At 37.5% G+C, this 13879-nt stretch overlaps 1 protein-coding gene across 5 annotated transcripts in view; it reads right to left on the minus strand.

Moving 5' to 3' along the window:
* APP (amyloid beta precursor protein) overlaps positions 1-13879 on the minus strand; it is a 275532-nt gene that overhangs the window by 188569 nt on the left and 73084 nt on the right. For all 5 annotated transcript variants that reach the window (XM_059921407.1, XM_059921406.1, XM_059921405.1 and 2 more), the window contains exon 3: positions 9738-9867. In XM_059921407.1, the coding sequence (XP_059777390.1) occupies positions 9738-9867 (130 nt within the window). The remainder of the gene's footprint in view (positions 1-9737; positions 9868-13879) is intronic.

The following is a 13879-nucleotide window of genomic DNA, read 5'->3' on the forward strand; positions in this document are numbered from 1 at the left end:
ATGAAGCCACTCCGTGACTACTGCGAAAAAAAAGAAAACTAACAGAATTTATCTCTAGACTGCTGAGTAAAACCAACACTGAGCGCTCGCAGTATCGAGTACTAAAAGTTGAACATTGAAATACATCTTTACTTGGGCTTCATCTTGGCTGTCATCTTTATGTCATTTCTTACATTCATGATGTTTTCTTTTGTGCATACTTTTTGCCTCACTGCTCTTTGGTCAATTCTTTCATTACATACAAACATCAAATTACTTTTCTGAAATGCATTAAAATACCTCAGAGAAATTATTTCCCCAAATTTCACTGTAGTATGCTTGATATAATGAACTCTTCCCTTCATAGTAAATACAGTTATACTTTAATGGGTACTGTTTGGAGATATTATAAAGATATGCTGTACCTACTTAAACAAGATCAAAACTAAATTTTTTTAAGTCCACAAAAAAGCATTTCTCAGTACTTTTTCCTAAAGAAGAAATACATCAAAAATTTCCTGTAATTTGTGATGGCATTAAGTCTATGTCTATTTACATAACTTTTAAAATGTAGTTTGCTAATTAAAATACAATGGAAACTAGGATTTCGTGGTAAGAGTCTGAGTTAATTTACTGAATTCCAATTGTTATGTTGGGTTTAAGTCACTTTCCCGTCCTAGGAACCATAATGATAGTTGTCTGTACCACTCTAGAGATTTTCTTACATTTTATCTTCTCTTTCTGGTTACAATTATTCATGTGGTATTAAAACATGGTACCCCAATTCCCCCCAAATCTTATACAACTGTCATACAAATTATATTTTCTACTATAGTTCTTTGGAAAGTTATTTACTGGCCAAAACAGTAAGCAAAATCAAGAAAAGATCTCAAATGTGTTGTTTTGGGAAATAACATGATGAGAATTGAGCTGTAAACACAAAAGGGAAAATCAGTTTCCTTTCTCTGTTGCAGGCAGGAAGTGATGGCAAGCAACACATCACCTAAAAAAGAAGTTCCCAGAGTGAAAAGAGAACTTTGATGGAAGTCCATTTCTTTCTTGATTCCCTACCATAATCACTTCTACTCAATCACATCAGGAAAAAAGAAAAGTCCATGACAAAAGACACAACTTGAGGTTAGCTGGAAACATATGGTCCTTCATATTAAATTTATGTTAAAACAGCAAGCTAATGATTACCATGGTTACATTATGCAGATGCAACCAGGAAGCAGCTGTTTACTGGTTGGCACAGAAAAGTAAATGTTTCAAGACCATCAGATCTGATATGACAGTACTGATTCCAAATACACAGATAAATTAAAAACTCAAAATAACATACATCCACTCTAGCTGATGTGTTACTAAATCTAAAGGCATTTTTGCCCTTTTTTAATAAAGTAGGTGAAAATGTGACCATGTGAAGTTTAAGTTACATGTGATTTTTAAAAAATTTCTTGGATGCCAGCATCTGTCTCTCTCTTTATATATATGGAAACAATCTAAAAGCAATATAAAAAATAAAAGAAATTAAACACAGAATATACTTTTCATGAATTTAACTGCTGTTTATAAAAGCAAACAGTAAATAATGGGGGTCATAATTTACTTGTATGGAGAATCCATAATAATCTCAATTAAAAAAAAAAAATTCATATCCCAGTATCTCTTGGAGAGAGCCACAATACATATATACAACTCAAATAGTGCTGGCATTTCATATAAAAATGGCAACCAGAGCAGCAGGTGATTGCTGAGTTTCTACTCATCTTTTTTATTATGATTGAATTATTAGCTTAAAAAAAAATGTTTTCTACTCTCAAAAATTCTAACCTCAGTTGCCAAAAGACAACAGTTAAGTATCATGTGCATATACATTAAAGGAAAGAGGTATATATTCGATGCCAGCCTGAAAATAAGTAGTTAGATATAAATTTAAATTTAAAATGATAACATAATAGTATTTACTATAAATGAATGAAAACACTAATGCTTTTAAAAAACTAATACCCTATCATAACCAACTACTCCCTCTTCCTGAAAATGATGCATAGCCTTTAAGGTCCTACCTTCAGGACTTTGCTCATCATTGTCTAAATACCTAAAATATATCTCCATTCTTGCCCCCATCCTTGAAATCCTGGCACAATGCTACTTCTTGCCAAGTCTTCCTCAAAGTCCTTAGCCAGAAGCCCCCTACTCCTACATTATAAACCCAGAAAGAGGGACCACATCTCACCTATCTTCAGGGTCAAGCACATGCAGGTGGTCAATAAAACCTTACACAATGAATATATAAATTACAACTCTTTCTAGTCACTTTTGTAGGGTTTATGTCTTTGTGACTAGTCAATTGACTATTTCCCAAGTTGGAAATTTAGAGAAAAAATATTTTAAATAGTCTCTTTATTATTAACAAATAATAGAAATTATGAATGGTTTTTAACTAATTATCAATAAAAATATCAGAGCTAAATATAGAGGTATCTATATACTCAGGATCACATATCAGTTAAAAAATTTCCTCCATATTTTAATACATACAATTAAATAGTACATATCTTTTATAAAAGCAACTATAAGATGTGCAACACCTGCAGGTAATAACTGTTTGTAAAAATCAAATGAAAGCAAATATATCTACCACGATGTTTGTCACAGCATCATTTACAACAATCACAACAAAACAAGCAACCTAACTGCCAAAAATAAGGAACAGACACATTGTAGTGCCCGGTGTAATGCTAGATTAAAAAGAGTGTTTTCAAAGAATATTAAATTTCATGAATAAAGTATAAAAATGTTAGGTGAAAAAAAAGCTGGTGACAAAATGGGAAACAGAATTACATAACTATTAAAAATAATAAAAACAAAACATATATGCCAAAAAATAGACTGAAAGGAAGCCAGATGGTTTTTTGGTTATTATTTTTTGGTAGTGGTCACATTTTCTAAACTTCATACAATGAACATGTGTTACTTCTGTAAGCAGTGAATTTCAAGCACACAACTGCAACCTGCAGCACATATTACAAATGAGATGCCTATTAACCTCAGTATATATACTTTTCAATGCATTACTGAGAAGTGTTGGAACAATATCATGTCAAATAAACTGAGATTTCTTTTTCTTGCCTATCATCTAGGACCCATGCAGATAACTGTGTATTTTAGTACAACACTGACAATGGAGCACACCTATAAAGTATAACGGCAAATTTTCAAAAGTTGTTGTTTTTTTCTTAATGACTCATATTATGTAACAACTCCTAAATATACCTCCAGTTAAAAAAGACAAAATCAAACATTTCACTAAGTAAATTATTCATACTATCATAGCTCTTATCCCGACAAAACATAAGTTGTTAAAAGTCCCAGAATAGGGACATAATAGCAGATACAACAATTAAAACGAGAAGAGGAAGCTAAATTGGCATTGGAGGCAACAAAAACCACGAAATTTCTCTTTTCTAAGTTTGATTTACAAAATCAATCTTTCAACTCATTCCCCTTCACAAACTTTCAGAAAGCAAATCAAGCTGGAGCCAGCATGACTGGGACCAGCATGGATCACTGATCTTGGCAGATGGCCTAAATGGAAGGAAAACATTTTTACGGGTTTTCCTGCTTTACCAAATGGGAGGGGCTTCACCTTCTAAGTCCTTCCCCACCCAGAAGGAATCTATAGGATAAATGTAGTCTTCCTATTCAACAATCCACCCTGAAACAAATGTAGCTTCCAGATGCAATTTTTTGAGAAAACAAACAAACAAAAAAACATTAAGCAAGATCAAGGATCTTTTCAGGACTTCTCTGGTGGTCCAGTGGTGAAGAATCCAACTTTCAATGCAGGGGACTCAGGTTCGATCCCTGGTCAGGGAACTAAGATCCCACATGCCGCGGGGCAACAAAGCCCGCTGTGGAACTGGCACGCCACAACTCCAGAGTGCATGCGCCTCAACTAGAGAGCCCGCGTGCCGCAAACTACAGAGCCCACGTGCTGTGGAGCCTGTGCCCCACAACTAGAGAGAAGCCCTTGCGCCACAATGAAAGATCCCACGTGCCGCAACTAAGACCCGACACAGCCAAAATTAAAATAATAAAATAAATAAATATTAAAAAAAGGATCTTTTCTGAAGAATTTTTGATGCTTATTGCTGCTTAAAATTGGGTAAAGGTAAGAAGGGAGACATTATCCTTTTATTTCGGCAGCATGGTGTTTCTAAAATATATTTTCCCATAAGAAGTTATTCCTACTATATAAAACTCCTAAAGCATATCTACCAATAGATAAAACAAATTAAGAATCATTCTGTGTGTCCTTTCAAGCCTTTTGACTCTTTTTTAACCACCACTAAACTGAAGGTAGATACAAAATTTTATGTACTGATTTCATGGCCCAGCTTTTTCTGAACATAAAAACTATTCGTTTATTATAGAAATTAATAGAAAAAGCCTTAAATAAAATAAAAATAACCTGTAATCCCACTGATTGGAGATAAACACTGGTGAGATTTCTTTTCCATGCATATTTTGTTTTACACAGTTGAGAATCAGACTCTATAAACTGGTTTTGGAGTATGACTAATATTCAAAGTGGAAGATCACATAAAAAGAAGTCTGATGTCTCTCGGAGGTGGGTGATTAGCCTTCCCTGATGAAGAAACGCCCAGGGATTCTGATCATTCCTCATGAGAGCACAATGTAGACAATCTTTAAAAATATAGAATATTCAAGGGTTTGTATCCATCTCATGTGCAGAGGCCAGGCTCATCAAGCATCGTTCCCACTGTACATTTATACAGCCCCAGCACACACATCTTCCAGGACTTCATAAGGGATCGGATCTACAGAGTTCAGAGGTCATAGAACTGGAGGAGCCAGAGGCATTGACTAGTTATCCTACTCGATTATCGCACTGGGGCATCTGGGCATTTAAAAAAGTCCTTAGAGTCCACAATAAAAATGTTCTCCCATCCCTATCCCCATTCTTAAAGTTAGATGGAGTCTTATGTAGCAATCTTGAATGTTGTTCTGCTGTTTACTGTGTCTCAAGAGAATTGTTTAGGATAAATCCAAAAAACGACGCTGGTAAAATATCTGCCAAAGTATCCAAATACATGCTTTTCACACTAAAGAAGATCAAGATAGCTGTAGATAATTGACACAGAAGTAGTCACCTAGAAAACAATGTTTGCTTGCCCTAAAATTTTATTAAAACAGTAAAATTCAAAATTAAAATGAACTGAGTAACTTTCATTTCTCATCTGACCATATCTGAATAGCTTCCTTGTCATTACTACTTGTAAGTTTGGAAAGCCTTGAGTATAAAATGAAATAAAATGAGATTCAAGGTAGTAATTCCTTAATTTCTAATTCCTTTGGATTAAACTATTAACCCTACTTTGTCCCCATAAATCAACAGTAACTCTCCTTACGCAATGTACTTTGCCTTTACTGGACAGTGGCAAATGCAGAAGAGCATCAGTTTCAATAGTGGACCTATAACACCATGAAAAGTAGTACTTCAAATGGAAAGGGGTTGAATGCTTTGCAAAGAAAATATTCTTGAGTAATAATGATGTGCTTGAATCCCGTATGAGATAATTAATAAAATGTTCAAATGATTAAGACAGATCTTACTGTGTGGTGCCAGAGGCATAACTAAAAAGCAAAGGGTGAAATGAGAAAGCCAGCTCACTCTCAAGGGAAATCATCCACTCCATGGGAGGAAAGGGGCAACAGCAACCTAATACACTCTCTCCATCTAGACAAGGAATGCAAGACACCTTAGAGCAGGGATGCCCAAGGCAAATACATGGCTTAGAGAAAAATAACCCAGTGTGGCACCGGATCCTGCATCTGATAAAAAGGTCAGGAAGGCTGCGTGCCGAACATAACAGGCATTTTTCTCTCTTCAAGCCTTGCTTTGAATTTTAATATGCTTAATGTTTAAGACAATCTTATTTGTTTTCTAGGTAGCACCTTTCTAAGTATTAACTTTAGTAAAATAATCTCTTTTGTCTAAAGTATTTATTTAGATACAGCCAGAAATTTTAGAGGGTACTTATGGTAACGCTAAACAGTAATTTTTTGTTCAAGCAGCAAGTAATATATAAGAATGTTGCCTGTTACTACCATAAAGTGGAAACCTGATCATGCAGAGAAATTTATCCTGGAACCACGGAGGTTCCAGCGACATGGCTGTGTCCTTTATGAGACACATTTACAGTGAGATTTTTTTTAAAGTGTTACTTAGTGCCTCCAAATCACAGCCTTCCCTCAATGATTTGATTTTGTAAATCAGGTGGTTATTGGCTCTAGTACAATTCTCTTCTCATACTGTAAGGAACACTGGATTGAGAATTGAAAGATCTTGGGCTTCGGTCCTTATTCTACCACCAAATAGCTGTGTGAGTTACTGCAAGAAATTCAGTCTCGCCGACCCTCATTATTTGTGCCTGTGAAGTGAGACTAATAAAACCAACATTGCCTGCCTCACAGAGGAAGTTTTCAGTGGGTGCCCTATACAAGTATAAAGAGCTTGACAGCGCTATGTGTAACAGATGTTAAAATCTAGGGAGGAACAAAGAGGGCAGGGAGCAAAGAAGGAAGGAACAAAAGGGAAAGGGAAAGGAAGAAAATAGGAAAAACAATATTTAAACTATTGGGACTGTGCAGTATTAATGGAATTAAAATAATATATAAATTACACACTTATGTTTTCCCACTCCTTTTCCTGAAAACAACACACTGTTGTATTCATTGTGGTTATATTATACAGCACCTTTTGTAATATTATTAGTTAAAGAATGAAATTTTGCCATTTGCAGCAACATGGATGGACTTTGAGGGCATTATGCTAAATGAAGTAAGTCAGACAGAGAAAGACAAATACTGTATGATATCACTTATATGTGGAATCTAAAAAATAGAACAAACCAATGAATGAAACAAAAAAGAAGCAGATAAAGAAAACAAACTAGTGGTTACCAGTAGGGAGAGGGAAGGGGGGAGGGGCAGGGGAAAAAACGGCGTTATTACAGGATTATATGAAATCATGTGTGTGAAACTTCTGAAAATTGTAAAGCACCATAGAATTTAAAGAATCTTTCATTTGATAAAAAAAAAAAAGCAGGAAAAAAAGCCTTTTGGAAAATTTGGTATCACCTAGGAATCAAGTAGTACCCACATTCCTCAATTCTAATCTAAGCTCAGTAACAAAGTAGAAAGCATTGTATGTTCTATTGATACTTGTCATGTTAGGGTCTAATTTTTGGTTCAGTGGAAAAATACCAGGGATTCATACAAGCCAGTTACCTACTGGAAATACTTATGATTATCTAGTCCCACTTGTAGTCAAGAAGCGGTAGTGTCGATGTGTTAATTTAATACCAGCTACTATACCAGACCTGGGAAACTGGCTAAACACATCACAAGCGACGTCTTCTGCAATTATGCAATCTGTTCAAAAGATGAAAAAGAAATCTGATACATGCTGATGCCAAAGCCTCAGCAGGAATCAACTCCTTCCCATCCTTTTACACAGCCTTTCAGGGAAAGAATGATTTTATCAGCTTTTCCATTTCCTCTTGCCCATCTTCACCCTGCACATTACAGCTCTGTAAATATTTGTGGAATATAGCTCTGTAAATATAGTGGAATGACACATTTTGAAGTGGCCCTCTTTCCACAGTGGTTAACAAAATACGGTGAGGAGAGGTCATTAACATTACTATCAAATAAGTGTTTTCTGGGTGAGATTAATTATCAAAAACGAAATTACTTAGGATGGAGTTTTCCCAAATGGTACATAACTCAGCTGATCATGATAAAAACATGTATCTGATAGTAATCATAGCATTATCACAAAATCTCCTGGCTTCATATTTAGATCTGAACACATTCTAGGTATCTTTTGGTCCTTCTCACAGTGGTTTTTCCCTTGGAGTTTCAATACTCCTGCCATAGGAAGAGAGCTTTCCAGAGACGGGGAGATGTATGGAGTAGGGGCAGGGAGAGTGGCTGGCAGAGGGGATACAATCCATCTGGGCTCAAAAGAAAGTTGCCACAATGAGTGGCACTATGGTCGTGAAGCGCGATCTTAATGTGGATTCCACCTTTTAGTTAGTTCTGACGATTCAGAATAGAATTATGAAGCAGGGAGATCGAAGCAAAATGTTATGAGTTTACTTCTGAAACACAGCTACAGTTGTGAGTGCTGTATCAGGTGTCATCAGCAATAACACGCATCCAGAGACCTAGTACCTGTTCCCAGTGAGCTTATATCGTAAAGAAAACGTATTTGAAACATTTCATAGAATGGGTAAGGGAGAACCAAAAGAAACAAATCAGTAACAAGACCTGGCCCACCTAATTAACTGGATCCCGATCTACTTCCTAACTTATACTGAATGAAATGGTTTTTAGGTTTAACAAATAATTAGACTGAAATATACAGCTCCTGAAGACAGCTGACCTCAATATCTCTTGACATTGGAGTTCTGTACCTAGTATTTAAACATTACTTATTTTCATCTTATTAAAACTTCACTTCTTGACCAGTCAGACAGAAATGGCTTAGAAGCCTTGTAAAGTATCTAGGAACAACGGATAAGGAGGAACAAGGAAACTCCTTAATTGCCAAATGTTTAAGAATCTGGTTTTCCACATTTTCTTTATCATAAATCCACCAGATGGAATCTTCATTCATTGGGCATTAGCCCAGTTTTCTATTAATGTCTCAAACTGTGTGCAGGCGTGAACAGTAATCAATATGTTCTTATGACATTCATGTTTGACCCAAGTATTACACAGATCTCCAGAATCTGTCATCCTGACCCTCTAAGTTTGCTGTTGGGACTTTTTTTTAAAGACAGACCCCTTTTAGTCTTCACAAGATGTCATTGGAATGAATATCCACAACCTCCACAGATAAATCCCTATGTCCTTATTTACAACTATCCTACCGATGAATAAACTTCGGGAAAACATCTAGATGCCAGCTATCAGATCAAAGACTGCTGATTTTCCCAATGCCTGGTTACATAAAAAAATCAACTAGGAAGAGACAGAACCAAGTCAGATTAAATATAGAGTAGGAGAGTATTTCCAGAGGAAAAAATATGATACCACATAAAACAACTCAGTTTTTAAAATAACAAATCAAAGTAAAATTTGAGGTCAGTAAGGAACACACATTTAAACCTTAGTGATCAAACTGTTCCCTCTAGTTTGATGTAAGCAGGAAAAAAAAAAAAAAACTTAAACTCTAATTCCCCAATTATCTTCAAACAGGAGGTGTAGTGGGTTGTTGTAGAAAGAGATTTTTAAGAAATTAGCAAAATGCACATTAGGCTCTCTTTTCTATGAAATCTATTGAAGAAACACACAAGGTCTGAATTCTACTAAGTCCAGTTAATTAGTGTGCATGAGAATCATCTACAGAAATTGGTAAAATTAAGATTCCTGGGCCCCACGACTAGGCATTTTCATTCAGCAGTTATGGGATAGGTCCACAAATTTTTAAAGATAATAAACACACTCGGTAAATTCATTCTGAGGCAGGAAGCTCAGACATACTGCTCCTTTACTGTCAGGACACAGGCTACTTTAAGAGTCCAAAATATACTCCAACGCAGAGTGGCAATATGCTGAAGGAAGAGCCTGCATATCTGATCTAATAATTAGAGCATCCTTCCTTTTCATCCCCAAAGCCCATAGCCAATCAACGCCAGCTCCAAGGTCAGTCAGCTCACCTAAGCAGCGGTAGGGAATCACAATGTGGGCATGGGTCTTGCACTGCTTCCGGCCTCTCTTGCACCAGTTCTGGATGGTCACTGGTTGGTTGGCTTCCACCACATTGGTGATCTGCAGTTCAGGGTAGACCTGGGAGAGCACACAAAAAGGGTAAATCGTTACCTGAGGCAGGGCTGGCACACAAGCACACGTTGAACCGCCACTGTTATTCTAAGGTTTTCAAGCCTGCTCTAATTGTGATCTAGCTTGGGGAATTCAGAGTAAAGTAAAAGATCAAGAACCTATCATTCCATTCAAAACATTAAGCAATATAACTTTTACTTTATTTTACTGCACCCATTCCGGCTTAACATATTTTCTAGGGGAGATAAAATAGAAAGGGAGGAGGGGGCCCTCTTAAAAGCATGGGGTCATTTCAATGCAAAATAAACTGGTGTGACGATGATACTCTGTAATGCCCTAAATAAATGTTATAGTAGATACACCTGGGAATATCACCATGACTTAAATTCAAACCGCCCATGTCTTACTCAATTGGGCAAATATTTCACATACAGGATATGACACACAGCAAGCTTCCTACATAAAAATCTTTCTCTTTATTCAAAGTAATTTACATAAGCACAATTTATCAAACAGTTATCATGACTGTCATTTAGATAAAGAATTGCATTGATGAATCTCTTCCCTTGATAATTACAGCCCTTTGCTCTGATTACTGTTCTCAACAAATCACGGTGTTTACTGAGCACTTGGAAAGAAATGTGAAACCTGATGAACTAAAATATATTTGTGAAAATATCAAATCCCTTCTATTTATTAATAATAATAGTAGAGATTTGAAGGAAAAATATAAACACAAAAATTTATTTCTAAAATGGGATTTCCCTTGCATTTCACCAGGGTTGCTGTTTTGCCAGTTAAATACAATGAAGAGAGAAAAGCATACGAGAACTGAGGGTAGAAGCAAGGGAATGGTTATAATAATGGGCCATGAAATCTAAAGTGGGAATATGAAGGTTGAGATACACGTTTAAAAGGCTGTAGTATCAATGAGGCCTGGTGTGCGCTACAGAATTTTGTCCTAAAGATACCAAAGAAAATGGGGTGGTTAGAAGGAGTACTTGGAGAGTCAGAGAGCTGAAATTAAGATTCTGGAGGAGTAACAGTTATTGGTAATTGCAAGGAGTATAACATGAGTATCAGAGGGCATGGCTGAAGAAGAATGATAAAAGCAAGATCACTGGAGGAATGAAAATAAAAAAAACAGAAGCTGGAATCTTGGATCATCAAGGTTGATATTAAAATCACCTAAGAATGGGGCTTCCCTGGTGGCGCAGTGGTTAAGAATCCGCCTGCCAATGCAGGGGACACAGGTTCGGGCCCTGGTCCGGGAAGATCCCACATGCCGCGGAGCAACTAAGCCTGTGCGCCACAACTACTAAGCCTGCATTCTAGAGCCCGCAAGCCACAACTACTGAAGCCCGTGCGCCTAGAGCCCATGCTCCGCAGCAAGAGAAGCCACCGCAATGAGAAGTCCGTGTGCCGCAACAAAGAGTAGCCCCCTCTCACCGCAACTAGAGAAAGCCCGCACGCAGCAATGAAGACCCAACACAGCCAAAAAAAAATACAAATAAAATAAATAAATTAAAAATCACCTAAGAATTACGAAAGATGCAGTTGACTGAATGACAGAAGGTCAGGACCTAAAACCTTCAAAGACTGAGGAGGATGCCACTGCAGTAGAAAGAGCTCTCCAGATGCCTCCAACAGGTGCAGGAGAGGGGTAAGTTAGTCCAAGAGCATGTATGTCACAGTTTGGGTGGGGGCATTTTAGGGAGAAGGAAAAAATGGTTTGGAAGTGAAAATGAGTGAGAAGGAGCACATCCCTACCTCTAGGCACAATGCTATGAGGGTTGCAAGGGAAGAACTACCCGAGGGGGCTACAGGGGAAGCAGTGCCTTTGGGGAAAAACCAGTTTCAGGGCAAGAAGATACTGTCCACAATGTGGATTATGGATAGAAGGAATTTTTCTTATGATTGTCGGTCACATTCAAAGAGAGCATGCCATGATCCTGTCTTTATTTGAAGATTTATTTGAAATGTTGATATTTTGTTCACTGTGGAGTTTTGGGCATTAATTTTTACTTTTTAGTGCATTAAAGGAGTTCCCTGGTGGCCTAATGGTTAGGATTCTGGGCTTTCACTGTCGTGGCCCAGGTTCAATCCCTGGGCGGGGAACTGGAAATGCCGCAAGCCGTGTGAAACAGCCAACAATAAATAAATAAATAAATAAAAGACAAAATGGTTATATATATATATTTTTTTAATTGTGGTACATTTCTTTTTAATTAATTAATTAATTAATTTATTTATTTATTTATGGCTGTGTTGGGTCTTCGTTTCTGTGCGAGGGCTTTCTCTAGTTGCGGCGAGCGGGGGCCACTCTTCATCGCGGTGCTCGGGCCTCTCACTATCGTGGCCTCTCTTGTTGCGGAGCACAGGCTCCAGACGCGCAGGCTCAGTAGTTGTGGCTCACGGGCCCAGCTGCTCCGCGGCATGTGGGATCCTCCCAGACCAGGGCTCGAACCCGTGTCCCCTGCATTGGCAGGCAGACCCTCAACCACTGTGCCACCAGGGAAGCCCATATTTTTAAAAAATAGTGCATTAAAATATTATTTATCTTGCTTCCTCATTGCCTCACTTGCCTCACCCTTGTCCCAACCCCGAGGTCAATCAATTAAAAAATCAGGTACTGAGAATGAATAAAAACTGTGGTACATCCAATGGATTACCTAGCACTAAAAAGAAAGAAGCTATCAAACCATGAAAAGACATGGAGGAATCTTAGCTGACCATTACTAAGTGAAAGAAGCCAGTGTGAAAATACATGTATGATTCTAAATACATGACATTCTGGAAAAGGCAAAACTATGGCGACAGTAAAAAGACCAATGGTTACCAGAGGCTAGGGGGAAGGAGCAATGAACAGGAAGTGCATAGAGGATTCTGGGGGCAGTGAAATGATTCTATATGATACTGTAATGGTGAATACATGTCATTATACATTTGTCCAAACCCACAGAATGTACAACACCAAGAGTGGACCTTAAGGTAAACTATGCACTTTGGGTGATAATCATGTGACCATGTAGGTTCATCAATTGAAATAAATGTACTATTCTGCTGGGGGATGTTGAGAAAGGGGGAGAAGCTATGCATGAGTCGGGGAAGGGGGTACACAGGAAATCTTTGCACCCTCCTCTCCATTTTGCCACAAACCTAAAACTGCTCTAAAAAATAAAACGCTGATCAGTGTAGTATAAGGCAAGTTCAATGGGGAGGTACATGCTATGAAAACACACAGAAAAGGATATCTAAATCAGATCCTGGGCGGGTACTGAGAAAGTTATTCTTCTAAAACACTTGCCAGTAACTTAGCTCTAAATGGAAACAGCTCCTTCCCTTTATTTTATTTTGTTCTTACATATCTTAACTCTTCAATGCATGCATTTCAGTCGTAGATAATGCTCAACTTGAAAATGCCACTAAAATTTAATATCCCCAGGGTTTTTTCCTATAAGATGAAAGGTGAAGTGGCTTTTTGTGCAGCAATATAATTCTCCCACCACCTCTCCTTGTTTATTATATCACAAAGTACAGCGCTCATGAGTCATAAACTCTATGACACTAGAGAGCCTGCCCTGAGGGACACAACATTATGTGCAGTAAAGTGTGAGTTACTATATTTTTCTAAAGGGGTTCTAGCTGCCACTTCACAGAAATATTACCCTGCTGAGGATTTTCTTAGGAGCTTTCAGTTTTCTATAAAAAAAAAACTCCTACAGGCACAGTCAAGTCATATTTTCTTCTTTTTAATTCAAAACCAAAAAGCAATCTGTAGGGTACAAATTGATAAGTTAAAAAAAAAAAAGGTCTCTTGCTCATGATGTGCTCCTTCTTCAGTGTCCTAAGGTATTGCACCAATAATATCTGGTACAACAGAGCAGTAACTTATTTGGTGGATAATTTTCTAGCAGATAGAATTGCATACGGACCAATTAAGGTCAGTGAAGACAGGGATTCTCCCCTGAAGGGCACCAGAGCTTCACGAGGTGATCAGCCAAACACAAAATTCCCT

Source organism: Balaenoptera ricei, chromosome 4 (assembly GCF_028023285.1).
Source record: "Balaenoptera ricei isolate mBalRic1 chromosome 4, mBalRic1.hap2, whole genome shotgun sequence".
Classification (NCBI taxonomy): Eukaryota; Metazoa; Chordata; class Mammalia; order Artiodactyla; family Balaenopteridae; genus Balaenoptera; species Balaenoptera ricei.